Here is a 16,288-nt window from a genome sequence, read left to right as displayed (position 1 = left end):
TAATATAATTTATTGGCCAAAGTGTTAAGAAACCCTGGAAAACGTATCTAGGATTTAATGTCTAAACGAAAAAAAAAAAAAAATCAAGATTACACTTCAGGAATCTCTTAAATACATGTGAACCATAAATTAGAAAATGAGAATGAGAGAGAATGATTTGATTCTTGAAAGATTGTAGAAGTATCTTAAAATAAACTATTTGGAAATATTTATAAGCCTTAAAAGATATTTAAAATATCTTTCCATAAACGTACATAACTTGAACGAAAAATTATCACTTTTTGTTTAAAATATTTCTGAATGAACATACATGATTTTGATGAAGAATCATTACTTTTGAAATGAAGCAACATATCCAATGTTCATATTATTTAAATTCCAAATAAAGAAGCTATTAATCAATAACCAAATATCATTCTTTGAATACTATAAAAAGACTTAAAATACTTTAGAAAACATTCATTATTAGTAATAAATATATATACAACAACTGGAACAACTTCACCCTTAAATTGGATTACTTGCCTGATTAAAATAGTATTTTTAAAATATTAAAACAAAGTGGATTATGCCCCATTCATTTTGATTTGATTGCCATGAACTTCAAACTTAACTTTTTCTGCTGTCCTTGATGAGCAGAAACAAAAGCCTTGATATGCCCCTTTCTTTGCTCTCTTTAAATCGCCTTCCTTTCTCTCCTTTTCTTATGCTGTTTTCTATGTTTTATTTAAGTTTATAAGTATATGCTGATCACCCATTTCTTCTCCCTCAAGTTTTTTGCTATATATTCCCCTATTCTAATGATAGCTACCAAAATGCAAAATACCTACTACTTGGAGAATCTCCTAGCACCCAAAGCAACTAAACTTTAGCATAAAAAAAGAAATTGAATCAAAGAAAAGCAAATTGGTCATGGATAATGATGATCGTGGCAAAAAGAGATCATATATCTCTAGATGGTATAGTCCAAATGAATTGGATTTTTTTTGTTTCCCCTTGTTATAATTTTTTTCCTTTTTTTAAAAAATAATTTTATCTCATTTTATTTTTTCCTTTTTCAAAGGTGAGTGTGATTATGAGACAAGATTACATGAGACAAGATTATTTCTTCAACCTTTTTCCCCTTTTCCTTTTGCTTGTTGGGGCCTCTCAAACAAAGTTGTCTCGTAACTTTGAGGGTTAGACCTACCTCAAAATTCCCTTTCTTGCAGTTTGGTTCATATATTTTTTTTGGGTCATGTAGTATTTATGTGTACATGGAAGACATTGCTCATCATTTCACTGAAAAATAAGTGAATTTCATTAGCTCTTTGGTGTCCATACCTTTTTTTTTTTTTTTTTAATATATAATGACATGCGTCACCATCCACAATTCACCATGATTTATACTAGCATTAGATTTGAATAATAATTGTTAAAAAAAGTACTTTAATTGGTTTTTTTTTTTTTTTGGTATTCCTTTCAAGATTTTTTTTGGCTAAAGTGATCAAATTTGTGCTTTATCTAATAATGATATTCAATTTTGTTTTTTTTTTTTTTTTTGTTGATAAGAAAATAATGAAGTTTTAACTTACCAGAGTAAAAGTTTTTTGTTTGAAGTGCATCAGCACTTACTGAAAAAATTTAAATGGACCACTTAAAAATGATATGTGGATCTGCAAATTAGGTGAAAGTTCCCTGGATTTTACGTTAATTTCATAAGAAAACATGGTATTCTTGTCGTAATATACCTTGAATTTCACGAAAAGAAGAGAAAAAAAAATCTTTCTAAAATATTGAGTGGAGGGGATTGGTGTCCCTATTTATTAAGAATTTGTAGAAAAAAGGTCGTGATTCGAGCCCATGGGGAGACAAAGCTGTCTCCTTTGTGTATTGGAATATCAATACGAGGCAAAATAAAAAAAAAAATTATTTATACTATATATATTCTCTCGTAGGATGCTTGGTCTCCTTGACAAGGCCATGGGAAAATGCAGTATAATTTATAAAACTGATGTTGAAAAAACAACTTAGATAATGGGAAAATATCAGAAAAAAAATACACTAAGGTAGGTTGCCTTGGGATTTTAAGTAGTAAAGGCTGTCTTCAACTTTTAGACAGGAAAAAAAGAAGAAGAATAATGAGCTTCTGTTAATCTGCATGTTGAACCTTTTCTTTCCTCTATTAAAGAAATTCAAAGATCTTGAAGAATTATCTTGGAGTTAGACCCATAAAACTTCTCATTTTGTAATTAAGAGGATTCTTGACAGATCATGCACGTACATGAATGCTTGAGTTAATACGTATATAAGTACTTGGGGTAATTTATTTGTTTTAAAAGATAGTAATTTTCAAAGCCATGGCAATTTTGCAGAAAAGAAAAATAAAAAAAGGTGATAACACTGATATGTATGTAAAAGATAGCCAGAAAGGTCAGTTGCTTAATGGGAAGAACAATGGCCCCAGGGGGGGGGGGGGTCTTCCCAGCTAAAGGGTAAGTTTAAATGTCAATAAATGCGAATTGGTTCTGATTTTTTCTCAGTTAATACTGTTGGTTGATCTGGAGAGTGATATAGAACAGTACACATAGAAATTGGTATGCCCCGGGGGCCATCAACTGACACATGTGGCCTGCTAAAACTCTGCGGTGTTTCTTAGAGAGGGAAAATCACTAAATTTTGTCCCCTATTTTTCTTCTCATAGTATTCCTCATCATCATTATAGTTCTTGGGAACACTCGCAAATATTGCATACATGCCTTGCAATCACTACAACAGCAAATTGCAGGGCTGAATTTTTGAAAGCTGTTTGTGTGAGAGAGAGAGAGATGGTCAAAGACTGATTGAAATGTCGTTTCATGCTACAGTTTATCCATCAGAAGTGGGTGTGTATGCACTGTAAGGCGCGTCAGTGTATGCTGCAGATTTGCCCAACCAACGGAGCTTGGGCTCCACGCTGTTTCAGTTTTTGGCCCTGACTGACCCCTTTGCCCATGCCTTTCTCTCTCTAAAGAAAGCTGCCAACAAGATCCATTCAACTCCCATCCCTCCCAATCTTATTAACATCTTATATAGACTACTAGTAGTACTATATTGCTCCTAGCTATATACCCATCTTTCTATGGTGTCCTCCCCCGTTCCAAATTTCCAAAATCATATTTTTACCCCCTCTCTCTCTGCCAAAAGCTAATCATTTGCTTTGAATTTTGCAGGTAATAATAGTGAATCTCTCGAATGGTATATGTTCCATCCATCAACAAACACATCTCTCCACTAATCAAAGCGAAAGGGCATCATATGCACCAAAAAGCTGATTTGTTTGCAGGATGAAAAGTATATTTCAACTACATTTGGAACAAAATATACTCACCTGTCTTGTTATCCAGTGGTCAGCTTGCTTTATGCACATCCCTTCGCTATCCAATTTGTGAGACTTGTGGGAGTGGCGAAGACTCGTATGAGGATCTTAAGAAGGAAAATTGAATTATTAAAGCTAACAAGTCAGAAACGAAAACCCCACACTGATCATCCATGCATGTATATCTTCATTTTCATCCCCTAAAAGTTAGAATTAGCGGAAGTGGTCATCTCTTATTTCCAAAAAGCTTCACTGCAAACAATTACAGAAAACTGAACCCAAACAATATATATCCATCCATCATCCATGATTTGTCAAAGGTCTATCACTTGATCTTTCCAAGTAGCTAAGCCATGACATCAGTGACAGTTTCCTTTCATCATGTAATTTGCTATCTTCTCATAATTCAGCCCTCTCCCACTCACATAAATATACGCACACGTATTTGTATTTATATGTATGTGCATAAATATGGTGGATGCCTTTGTATCTCAACTTTCTTAAATCATAGGATTTTCCATGGTTTAAAGTGGCTGTAAACAGAAGAAGAATGATTAATTTCCACGGAAAGAATGATCTTTGGCATTATACAAAAAACCCCCATAAATCCTTTTCATTATTCATGAAACTTATAACTAAAGAAGAATAAATTTGCTTTAAACAATATTTGACAGTGCTCAGAAAAAATAACTGCACTTTTCCTTGTGAAACATTTCACCATTATATAAAAAAAAATATAGATTTTTCATTGTATTATTTTTCAATGAGTATATCATAATTATCGTCTAATGCAGCATCAATAATATGCTTTACCAACAAGGGTCTTTAGTTTCAGCTTCTGTTTTCCATTTTGGTGAGTAATAGTTTAAGCAATATGAGATTATTCACCATGCCTATTCTGAGGAAGATTGAAAAGCACACTGCAAAGAGAAAGAAACCACTGAAATGATCAGTTTGAAAGGAAAATGGATATACAAGAACTTAGCCTAACTTGGATGTTAAGGTCCCTACATTATTAAGGAAACCAAAAAGAAAAAAAAGGAGGAAAAAGCAGGTTTCCCCATGTAAATTGATATATAATATATATATATATATATATATATATATAGATATAGATATAGATATATATATATATATATATATATATATATATATAGTTCCTACTTTGGAAGCCTGGCAAACAAAGCTTTATAATTAGAGAATTAATTAACCATTCCTTCATAACCTTTTAATTTTTTTTCCATTTATTCAATTAATGCATGGAATCATTATCTTGTTCCACTTCAGATGCAGGATCATCATCTTCTTCCAAGCCATCGATGCCATAAGCTGCATGGCCATTCCCAAAAGCCTTTATGTGGTCCTTAAGAGATCTCTTGTGCTTGAAATCGGAGCCGCAAATGCAATACCAGAGCCTTCCACAGTTCTTCTCATGGGTTCTCCAGTCTCCTCTCACAGCAAATGCCTTGCCACATTTTCTGCACATGAATGGCTTGATCCCATGCTTCCTCTTGTAATGTGTTTGCAAGGTTCTGAAGTCTTTGAGTGGCTTTGCTCTTGGATGATCAATGTTGTTCCTGCACCCTGGTGCACAACAATAGCAAGGAAGCCTTAGCATTCCTGTTGGTTGTGTTCCTCTTAGTGATTCAGGCCCTTTCCTATACTGAGATCCATGCCCCCACATATGCATCTGCACAGAATTGAGTCAAAGAAAAAAAAAAATCAGTAGAAGCCAACAAAATTAAAACAGCAAAAGTTATCTGCAGACACGCCAAGACCAAAATCTTGAGTATATATTTGTACCTAAAAAAAACAAATTAGAACCTCCATACAATTTTGGGTGTCTTTGAAAAAGTGAGTTTTTTTTCCTCATAGAAATCTACTATATAAATTGAGTGACAATATTTATCTTGAATACAATTGTTGATATGTTTCCAAAAGACAATCTCATGATAATTGTCTTGTTAAAAAGGAAATAATTTTTCTTCATAAAGCAAAATAAATTCCCCAGCTCAACCCCAATTGTGGAGCCCATCCCTATATTGAGGAGCGAAATTGAGTTGGATAAGTTTCGACTGGTTTAGAAGATTGAGAAACGATATCTCCCAGGTATGGGATTTTGATCATGTCTGCAATACTTTGTGGTAAACTGAAGGTTCAAACAGATTAATTTGTTGCTTTGATAGGAACATCCAAGTTCTGAAAAACTGCAAAAATTTCAGTTGTACGCTGCCTGGCATGAGTAAAGCACAAACTTCAAAGTACCAAAGGCATAAAGAACATTGCCTGTGTGGTTCAATCACAAAAAAGAAGGTACTGATCCGAGACTCAGTTTGGATCAGAACGATTTATTCAAACCACAAAACCCACAAGCCATGCAAAAAAATAAAAAATAATAATAAAAAGAAGCACAAGATATAGGTATCCAGAAAATGTGTTAGAAAAGAAAAAGGAAATACCCATTGGATAAATCAGCTTTTATTTCTTCTCTAAAATCCAAGCTTGGGAAAGAAAAATAAAAAAAAGCTTAAGATTCCATCAGGCGAAAAGTCATAAGAAGAAAAGAATTCGGATGTATTTGTTTTTTCAACTTACCCTCTTTTAAGTTGGAAAAAAAGGGCAAAAAATAGAGGCAATAATTCAAGAAATGGAAACTTACTTGCATGTTGTTGTATCTATTGAAGGTCTTGCAGCAAACAGGACAAGAGAACTGTGTAGGGCCAATAAGAATCTGAGAAGGGGTAGGGATCCAATATTGTCCCTTGTTGAGTCTGTTAAATGGGTAACCAGAATCATCACCATCCCCATCTTTGTCTGTGATCTCTGAGGAAGATGATAAAACTGAAGCCAACTCTGAAGCACTAGGGCTTGGTAACCCTATATGCAGTGCAACAGTAACAGTTTCATCTTCAACAGCTGCTGCTGCAGCAGCACCACTGTTGTAATTACTCAAGAGCAGCCTCCGCACTTCCTCTTTCCCTTTTCTCTTGTCTACATCCATGGCAGTGCAAGCATATAGCTCTTGATCTTGATCTTGTTCTTCATCATCCTGTTCCTGGTCCTCTTTGTCATGCCTTGTGGGACTCAAGCTCAATAGTGGTAAGGCTTCTCTAACAGGAGGGGAAGGAGCTGACGATGATGATGAGCAGGTGGTTTGGTAATGGAAAAGGGGGTTAAAATTGCTGGTTTCATTTCTCACGAAGTTGGTGTTGCTATATAAGTTTTGGGTATAGAAATTAGGTTGTTGCTGGGGAGGAGTGTCTGGAGATGAGTAATGTTGAAGAGGGTTGAACTTGAACCAACCTGAGAAGAAATTGGAGTAAGGGTAGTCAGCCATGGTTGAAAAAAAAGGGTTTTTTTTAAGGGATAGAAATTCAGAACAGTTTAGACTTGATTGATTTGCTTTTATAGATAGATAGAAGGCAAGAGAGTGCATAAGCTGACTGAAGAAGAGAGAGTGATTACAGTGCTTAACAAAAAAATATTTAAAATAAAGCAAAGGGGAAAGTTATAATCACCAAAATGAGGACCAAAAAGAAGTCTTAACTCTTTGATTATTAATTAGAAAAACAATTTTTTTTTTTTTTTTGGTTAAAGACTTAAAAGTATGAAGAGAATCTAGGAAAATACCGTTAATGAGCGTTTTATGGTAAAACTTGGGATTCCAGTTAACCAACAGTAAATTCCTTTTGCTACTTATTACCTATTTGTTCAACTATAATGACTGAAACACCCTTCATATTCTTTCCAAATTACCTACAGGGCCGGGCTTTAAATCTTGATGATGCTGCTTTGGACAAGATTGTGCTGGACTTGGCTTACTGCGGAGCACTAACTAGGTTTATTTTTTTTCTCCTAGCATTAAGATGATGACATAAGAAAAATTATCCATTAAATTTTTAATGATTAGTATTTAATTTACGATCATTTTAAGTAAAAAAAGATTCCCATGAAAAAATTTTAAGTTAGATATTCATATATTTATTCATCGTTTTGTGATTTTTTAAATGTATTTTTAAAAATATATTACAATAAATTTAAAATGAATATGTTTTTTCATGTTATTTTGTAACTTGAAAATGTTATTTAATCCAGTAAGTGAAGGGGTTTTACATCCCGAAGCAATAAAATTAAAGAATTATTGTATATAGCATGCATGCATACTAAAAATGAATGTAACTATGAACTTTAAAATAAAACTTGGACTCTTTCACGAAAGCTTAAGCTTTCAAAAATATTTTGAATAACAGCATGTAACAGTGCTAAGCTTACGTTGATAATGATGAAATCATTATGACAATAAAATCATTATAAATATTGCAATGATTTTAAAAGTAATTTCAACTAGTACTTTTAGATTATTTAACTTTTGTAAAACCCTTTTTTTTATTAATATCTTTAATTATTTTTTCTTTTTGAAAAAACCCATGGAGTAAATGGTTTGTTTATTCAATAAATATGTACTAGTTTTCTTTTCTTCAACTGATATTCACATTCCTACATCATGAATTTTTGTCATGTAATGCGCACAATTTTTGATGTGGCGCACAAAGCAAACACGATGAAATTTAATTATCAGTCATATATATATATGCGATAGAACAAAAAATCAAAGATTTTTTTATCGATAATTGATTCAATTGGTTATAATTTATTTTTTTTAATAAAAAAATTTTAAATTTAAATTTTATCGATGATAATTTATTAAAATTATTTTAAATATATAATTTATAATTATTTATTTTGATATAAAAGATTGAATAATTTATTTATTTTAATTTTTTTTACCAAAAAAAAAAAAATTCCTTCTGCCTATTTGCCCATTTAATAAAGCAATCTTTTCATGGTAAACTGACTAAGATAATCATGGAGAAAAAAAAATGGGCTGCATGTCTTATAGAAATTAATTGTAAATAGAAAAAAATTACAATCATAATCAAATAACATTATTTTTATTTTTTTTAGCTTTGACAAATCTTCAGCTTTTACCTTTCAATAATTAAAATTTGAGACTCTCAAATTAAAAAAAGTTATTTGGTTTCCATTTTTTAAGGAGAAAATGCTAGGGTTCATGTAATGATCAGAATGTTTTATTTTTTACGGTGTAACTCAATTTTAAAATATTAAAGAATAAAACCTTTCATGGCTGACAAATGAATTAGGCCACAGCTATAGTAGGACTCAAGCAGCTCATGTTCGCGAGCAATGGTAACCGAGAGAATTTGAGGGTGAATAAAAAGATAAGGTAAAAGCTACAGTTAGAGTGAAAAGAGCTACTTCTCATGTATTATGCTTACACAAGCAATAATAACATAGAGCGATCTGTAATTTATTTGAAATGGAAAATTGAAATATACGTTTCATGTCATCGTCAATGTCGAATCAAATAAACATCATGCATATTTCATCAGTACACATGACATTTACAGTTTATATTAAAGTATTTAATGTTACCTTTATAATATATATTTCTCAGACGACGTTTGTCAGTAGAAAAACCAAATAGAAAGATATAATAAGAAAATTCAACGGAAGATTTGGCTCCCATCCCAACCAAGTTTGTCGTTGAATGTGTTTTTAACCTTATATACATATTAATTTTCTTTTGAAATCTAGAAAATATTTAATATAATAATATAATATGATTGAAGGCCAAACCACATGGAGAAGAGGCAACTATTTTCAGTCCATTCCAACATTTCCATTGATGTGCGGGCGCTGGTCGGCTCGTGCTTGCCCAAATGTTTTCAGAGCTTATAGGATTGTCCCAATCCCTATCACTGTGTTTTGCCCACTGCTCCATTCTTCTTATACTTTATTTTTCCTTATCTAGCTCACGGTTCTCACTTCCCTCTCTCTCTCTCTCTCTCTCGAGAACATTAATTTGATTTCTTTCATTTAACTTTAAGTTAATTAGCACCATAACTGCAATAAACCTTTTTTTTTTATATTTAAAGTTATCAAAATTAAACCCTAATTATTAAAATTAAAAACTAAATATTTTATCGACAAGTCACATAATTTTTTGATTTTTTTTTCAGGTAAACCGCTGGCCAGAAAGCAAGAACATTCAATAGAATTAAATACTGGGTGGCTACAATGTAGCTGAAAAACTGGCAGCCATGGTACTTGGTTAAGCCTAGCCCTACAAGAGAGGAATTATTTAAAGACAAATTATAAGAGGGAGAGATTGATTGTAGAAAAAAAAAAGTGATGGGATACCCTATTTGTCATATTTGGTCAAAATTATCGAATGGGGTGAATTGAAATGGTAAGACGGCAGGCTGGCAGAGGAGATATTTTTGCTGCATATATTGGGTGTTTGTGGGCATAAATCTAAAATTTTTGTGGCTATTATATGTATATATGTTCACCACCTAGTTTTACTTGTTACTGTGGTTGTTGAGCACTGATAAAAGCTAAGACAAATGGATTCCACTTTCTCCTTTTCCTTAAAGCATAAAGGGGATTTAGCTTTAATTTGAAGATAATGGCCTTTCACTATCTAATTAATCACCTCATTAACTATATATCCAGTTACCAAAATCCCATGTTGACATTTTTCAGCTTGCAAAATTCAGATTCTCTCATTTTCACTCTACTGGATAAATATCATTCACACCTTTTTTTTTTTCATAAAAAAAAAAAATAGAAACAGACAAATTACTTCCCCCCTCAAATTATGGCATACTCAAATCATCCAAATACTTTAATTTATACGTGGAAAAGAACTAACTTTTGAATTGAACCAATCTAAATGCCAAAAATTAATCAAATACCACTTGCTAGCTAGGGTTGTAAAATTTTACTATGGACACAGTTTCTGGTATGGAAGAAAAGTAAAATTTTCTTCACGTAATCCAAGTCCCTAGCTAGCTAGGGTTGTAAATTTAAACTTCCCTTCTTTTTTTTTTTTGGGGGGGGGGTGGTGGTTAGGAAACAGGAGGAAAATGAATAAACAAGTACGCATATTTTGAGTAGATGGAAACCGTGCATGGAGGTGGGGGAAGCACTATAAGCATCTGGGAACGTAATTTATAATCCTCTCAAATATTAATAAACAAAGATTAATCCCCCCCATGCTGATTATCTTTTTATTTATCTTTCCAAGACAGCACGAGTGAGTGTGGTTATTGCATTAATGTAAGTAAGATGTTACCGACGAACACTTTGTGTTTCCATGTCTGTGTCTCGTCATGGTTTTACATTTACCAACAGCTCTGCCCTTATTGCAAATCCCCAAATGTCACCATCAAATTCTTATTTTTTTAAATATATGAGGGGAGAAAGTACATATATTTCGATTTTTTTTTTAATCGATGTTTGGGTATTTAGGACATCACAAAATTCTTAATATTAAGAGCTAATTAAATTACTACAACATCCTTATAATTTTCCCTAATACCGAATAGCCATTCTATTTTTAGTTTATTTTGAGCCTATATATATATATTCTTTTTTTTTTTGAAAAAAAATTATCACCGATCTAGAGAGAGGACAAAAATACAAAAAAGTCGTTGATAAAAAATGCTCTAATCACCTTTTGGCGTTGGCAATGTTAAATTCATGACTAATGACATTAACCATGTCGCATATATAAAGGAATTGCTCTATGTTTTTGTAAAATCAAATTTTGACTTGTCGATGCCAATTCCATTTGATATCAATTCAACAAATTGAATACGAATAAAGCATCTTTTTTTTTTTAAATTATAAAAATTTGATATAAATAAAATTATTTGAATCAAGGGATTAAGATATATAAATATTAAAAAATAATTTTTCTTGCTCGAATTCAAAATTATTGATGTTGAGGTGAAGGATTAATTGAAGTATTGGTTTTTTAGTTCCGTACCAAATTACTAAATCGACTAAGGGGTACATCTGGGAGCCGCATCGGTGACCTCAAGCGGATATTGAACCCACAGATACTACCTTTTGTCATTTAAGGAGGAAAGTGGCAAAATTTCAATAATACAATTCGATCAAACAAAGTAAAAGTTGATTAATCAACATTCAAACTAAAGGATGTTAAGGATGTTGTTTAATTCAATTCAATATATAAAACGGTGAATAGGAGAGACAAGTTTTTCAACTGAAAAAGAAAGAAGAAGAAAAAAAAAAAAAGGGAAGGCATTTATTCGGAAGATTTGTACACTGCTGTGAATTGAATGATAATGCGTGAGCAAATGGTACAAAGAAGAATAGGACTAATAAAAGAATAATACAAGAAGATAATAATTGAAGGGCACTGTTGATGGAAGAAAATGACATCAGCTCAGCATGATTGTCATTCAGGTTTGTGTTTCGATCAACAGATCTGAATTCAGACCGACATTTTGGGAACAGTTTTAATGGCTTCTGATTCGACGTTGAGCTAATACATGTCTATTCTCATTAAGGTTCATAACGCCAAAATAGAAGGCCTGAAAGTTAGAACTTGATATTGATTATTCCCTTAACTCCAAATTAATCCTTGAATTTGACTGTTAGTTTATCTTAGAACTTGAAGAAATTGCTTGACCTTGAATTTGATGTTAATTTTCGTGGTAAAAAAAATTGCTTTAAACAGTAATTTTCAAAAACAAAATTAATTTCCTCAATAAATCTCTTCCACAAACTCTGGTTTTCGGCCATTTACCTTCCTTTCCCCTTTTTTTTTTCTCCATTAAATATTCTCAAGCATTCTTCAATGTTTTTATCTTTTTTGTTTGTTTTTGTTTTTCATATCAGCAAAAATGATGTGGTTAATGGTTATTCTCTCAAGCATTCAACACACCTGGCAGCTACCTATTGAAACAAGGCAGTGCCAGTCCCAGTCCCAGCACCAGCCACAAAGACAATCGAAGCTCAGCAGCTAGTCTCCGGCACCCTCAGGCCACTGCCTAAGCCACGTCATTCTTAGCACCCAAGCACTACTAGTCCTGGTTTCATAACAACCACCACAGACAACAACCAACGGCCACCACACAATCGTCAAAAAATCAACACAATTTCATAAAAGCAAAAATCAGCAACCAAATTAAATCAACATAGAAAATAAAAAAAAATAAAAAAAACAAGGCTGTTCGGCTTCCTAGGCCGTTTTCAAGGATCATTGACTGCGGAAAAAGGGTTTTCCGGCAAGAAAAAGGCGGCGATATGTTAGATTTTAGGATTACGTTTTGTCAGAGGTTGTTGGAGAAATCTAAACCGCTATGAAAGAAAAGGAGGAGAAGAACTAGGGGAGATGGAGTGAGTTACAGAGAGAGTGTTAACAAGTAGATAGAAAAGGAGATGAAAACAAAATGTTTTTCATTTAAAAATAATAAAACAAAATGGAAGAAAAAAATAAAGTCAAGCCGAAAAATAGCAGCATTGTTGGGCCGAGCTGAATCTTAAACTTGACCAAACATAAACAAAGAAGTCAAAAACATCTGAGCCAAAAAAAAAAAAAAAAACCAAAAACAAAAATTTTGCTTGTTCTCTCTGTCACACATCCTTTCTCTCTCTCAAAAACCCTTCAAAACCCTAAAAAGAGTCTCGTTTATCCTCAATTTCCCAAATTTTTGTTTCAATTTTTTCTTTCAATGATCCAGTGGCAATTAAGTTCATAATCACTTATTCCTCCATCTCTTCATTTAACAAAAAATATTAATCATGATTAACCGTTAATTAATGGTCATTAGCGGTAGATTAAGATGACAACCGTCGGTAATACTAGCAACCACTAGCTATGATCATACTATTCGCTTTTGGGAGGCGAAAAGCAGCCGCTCTTACCGTACTGGTCAATACCCTGATTCGGTCAGTTCTTTTTTTTTTTTTTAACTCTATTTTTTATTTTATGTTAATTGTAAAATCTTAATTTTTTAAGGAACTAATATTTTTTTTCATTAGAAGCTCTACTTATGAAACCAAATAAATGAATATTGACCATCGATTATGATTTTTATGTGATTCTAATTGTTATAATATTATAAATTTATTTATTTCTACTTTTCTTTTGTTTTTTTATATATATTTGAAAATTTGATAAGCTTTTATGGGACCAATGATGTAATCCTGTGGTGGGATGCAACGGGGGCATGTTATTGGACCTATTTCGTGCATTATAATTTTGTTGTGCAAATTTAAGGCCTTGACTTGAACAACCTTTTTTCTGCAATTTAATTATAGAAAACTAGAAAAAGAGGTCCCTGCATTGAAGATGAATGATTGGTTTGTGATGATCACGAAGGAAAAAGATGAATGATCTGCGGCTGACCTACTGGATATCTTTACATAGGGATGATGTTAGGCTGGTAAAATTGGAGGAAGAACATTCATGTTGCCAACTCTAGCTAGTTGAGCTGAGTTGCATGGCTGATGGCAAATTTTCATTCTTTTATGTTCAAATCATAATTAAAATGTGCTTCTAAGAAACTGAGTAAATGAAGTTTTTTATCCAACTTAGTTTAGTTATGTGTTTCTGTAGCCGTGAGTTTCTTGATGTGCAGAATCTAGAAGTGAAATGTAGCAACTTAGTTTTCTGATGTGCAAAATCTAGATGTTTTTGATCCCTTACTTTTTGAACCCAAAATTCTTAAATTTTGCTGTAAATGTTTTGCATGAGATTTAATTTTGCCATTTGATGCCTGCAGCTAGTTAATTGGCTTGAGATAACCCCAGACAAGCGCTACCTCGCTGCAGCTGGTAATCCTTGCATTCGTTTTTTCGATATTAATTCCACCACCCCTCAGCCTGTATGTCTTCCACAAATTTCTGCATGATTGTCATGGACTTTGTTCTCTTACAATTAGTCTTATTGTTCTCTATGATTCCCATACAAATAATGTTATGGTTGTAGGATTTCAATGTGATAGAAACTTGATGTATTCTGGTTCTGAGAATGGCACTGTAAAAGAAGAATGTATTGGTTGTTACGAATCAAAAAAGAACAAATTTTATTGGACAAGTATGTGAAATTGTGCTTGGCAAACTTAAACATTTTAATGTTCATCTTTACTATTTCTTGAACAGCATTTACCTGGTGACGAATATTTACAAGTAGTTTTTGTTGTCGCTTTTATTAATTTTCTCTCACCTTAGACAAGTTTTCTTGATTGGATGTCCATGATTTTGTAGACTGAGTTGATATCCGGTGACTAAAATAGTAACATTCGTGTATGGGATTTGACAGCTAACTCTTGCGGCTGTGAATTGGTATTCTTTTTTTTTCTTCTATCCTCATTTTTTTTATTTTCTTCGTCTTAGATTTGCTGTTTTTAATTAAGAACATATGCATGAGATGTCTCTTGCATCAACATGAACTTCGTGCCCTAACAGTCACGTGGGACGGAAGCCTGGTAGTTGCTGCAAATAATCATGGGACATGTTATGTTTGGCGCCTATTAAGAGGAAGCCAGGTTACAGTTTTATCTCCGATTTAGTTTTGTTATCAATTGCCTTTTATCAATTTATCATGTTTTGCCTGATGAGGCATTATTTTCTCTTGCAATTATATATAACAAACTTTGAGCCACTTCACAAGTTGCAAGTGTCACCAAAGAGGAAGAATGAGTCATACATTGGCTTTATGCTAGAATTGATCTTGAAATATAAGTGTTCACATCAATTTTTCTTTGTGAAGCATTTTTTGTGGGATCAAAATCATGAGGTCTAATGGGACGAAACGGACAATATATTACAAGTTGCTGTAGACTTTGTGTTAGGTTAACTTAAAATGCAGAAGAAGCTATCTCCGTATTTTGAAGTTGTGCAAGTCTAGAGCTTAAGTCTCAAATCCTAACAAACGGTATCAGAGCCAGCTCTGAGAATATTAACGATGTGCTACTGAAAACGATGGATAATACCTCACAAGTTGTTTAGATCTTGTGTTAGGTTGATTTAGAACGTGAAAGAGGTCATCCCTATATTATGAAGCAGGCACCAATTAATTTTATGTGCCCTGAGTTTTGTGAACCCCTCAGGTTCTACTGCTTAAGATTAAATCTCTTTATTTACTTCTCACAGAAACCAATTAATTTTATGTGCCTGCATTGAGATGCCTGTTAACATATCTTTCAGATATTTGGCCACTGCATCTTCTCACTACACTGTCAAGATATGGAATTTAATAGGTATCCGCTAAAGTCTCAACTTTTAAGCCAAGGTATCATTTTGACCACAGAAATATTAAGCCGACTGTAAATTGATTTTGAAAGGTTTCTGTGTTACTACGTATCAGGACATCAGCGCTGGGTAATGGACTGTCTTTTCTCAGTGGACGACGATGCCTATCTTATAACAGGTATTTTGGCTTTAATATTGCATGCCCAAATCATGCGCACCAGTTTTCCTAACCATTTGGGTGCCCTCACTACGTTTATGCCATTCACACATCTCACTCAGGCTGGTATTCCTCAAAATATATGCTCAGAATCAAACAGATTTTGGTATGACTATCAGATGCTAACGACGCAAAATATGAAGGCATCTCTCTCCCCATATAATACTGAAGTTTATCTGTCTCTTGCCGCATGCTTGCCAGCTTATCATGTAAAGATTCTCTTTCTTCCTCCACTTAAAGAAAATGGTTCCAATATCCCGAGTAATTTTCTAGAAAATGTGTTACTCCTCATAGATTTGACCCATTTTAACGAAATACGTTTCCTTTACCATGCAGCCTCTTCTGATACAACAGCCAAGCTTTGGTCCATGTCAACTGGTGAAGAGATTAAGACATATCAAGGACATCATAAAGCAACTGTTTGCTGTTCACTACATGATGGAGCCTTTCTCCATGTTAAAGTTAGGTTCAATTTCTTGCTTTACTTCAAGAATAATGTGCAATTCCATTGTTATCCATTTATACAAGTTTGTACAGTGAGCTTAGCGTTTGCAATGCCTACTTTCAAAACGAGCTGTTTCATGTTGTATTACAATCGTTAGATCAACAAATAGAACTTGCTCGCTTTGTTTATCAGGCGT

General features: G+C 33.1%; 2 protein-coding genes across 20 annotated transcripts; one reads left to right on the top strand and one right to left on the bottom strand.

The window, feature by feature from the left end:
- Positions 1-2,583: 2,583 nt before the first annotated feature.
- LOC111294512 (uncharacterized) lies at positions 2,584-6,820 on the bottom strand. 2 transcript variants are annotated; one of them, XM_089743829.1, is made up of 3 exons: positions 5,997-6,820; positions 4,563-5,027; positions 2,584-4,257 (listed from the first exon to the last, which is right to left on the bottom strand). In XM_089743829.1, the coding sequence occupies exons 1-2, from the start codon at positions 6,771-6,773 to the stop codon at positions 4,590-4,592; spliced, it is 1,215 nt and encodes a 404-aa protein (XP_089599955.1). In that variant the 5' UTR covers positions 6,774-6,820; the 3' UTR covers positions 2,584-4,257; positions 4,563-4,589. The 2 variants fall into 2 exon arrangements, with proteins under 2 accessions (XP_089599955.1, XP_022743597.1); XM_022887862.2 differs by lacking the exon at positions 2,584-4,257 and having other exon boundaries at positions 4,273-5,027; positions 5,997-6,819.
- Positions 6,821-12,544: 5,724 nt separating this feature from the next.
- LOC111294159 (target of rapamycin complex subunit LST8-like) lies at positions 12,545-16,279 on the top strand. 18 transcript variants are annotated; one of them, XM_089743817.1, is made up of 7 exons: positions 12,545-13,123; positions 13,960-14,011; positions 14,573-14,724; positions 15,386-15,470; positions 15,546-15,608; positions 15,738-15,908; positions 15,984-16,279. In XM_089743817.1, exons 3-7 carry the CDS (start codon positions 14,602-14,604, stop codon positions 16,247-16,249), a joined length of 708 nt encoding a protein of 235 aa, XP_089599943.1. In that variant the 5' UTR covers positions 12,545-13,123; positions 13,960-14,011; positions 14,573-14,601; the 3' UTR covers positions 16,250-16,279. The 18 variants fall into 18 exon arrangements, with proteins under 18 accessions (XP_089599943.1, XP_089599938.1, XP_089599947.1 ...); XM_089743812.1 differs by adding an exon at positions 14,444-14,482 and having other exon boundaries at positions 15,546-15,908; XM_089743821.1 differs by adding an exon at positions 14,444-14,521 and having other exon boundaries at positions 14,645-14,724; positions 15,546-15,908.
- The last annotated feature ends 9 nt before the right edge of the window (positions 16,280-16,288 follow it).

Source organism: Durio zibethinus, chromosome 14, assembly GCF_047325235.1.
Source record: "Durio zibethinus cultivar Kanyao isolate XHJ-2024 chromosome 14, ASM4732523v1, whole genome shotgun sequence".
NCBI classification, from domain to species: domain Eukaryota; kingdom Viridiplantae; phylum Streptophyta; class Magnoliopsida; order Malvales; family Malvaceae; genus Durio; species Durio zibethinus.
Note: the sequence above shows the minus strand (reverse complement) of the source record. Positions and strands in the feature narration are given on the sequence as shown.

Coding starts and splice junctions, on each gene's coding strand:
- LOC111294512 (XM_089743829.1), bottom strand. CDS start 6,773: ATGCACTCTCTTGCCTTCTATCTATCTATAAAAGCAAATCAATCAAGT. Junction 5,028..5,996: donor ATAGATACAACAACATGCAA/GTAAGTTTCCAT, acceptor AATTCTGTGCAG/ATGCATATGTGGGGGCATGG.
- LOC111294159 (XM_089743813.1), top strand. CDS start 14,602: ATGAGATGTCTCTTGCATCAACATGAACTTCGTGCCCTAACAGTCACG. Junction 14,725..15,385: donor GCCTATTAAGAGGAAGCCAG/GTTACAGTTTTA, acceptor CATATCTTTCAG/ATATTTGGCCACTGCATCTT. Junction 15,909..15,983: donor AAATGGTTCCAATATCCCGA/GTAATTTTCTAG, acceptor TTTACCATGCAG/CCTCTTCTGATACAACAGCC.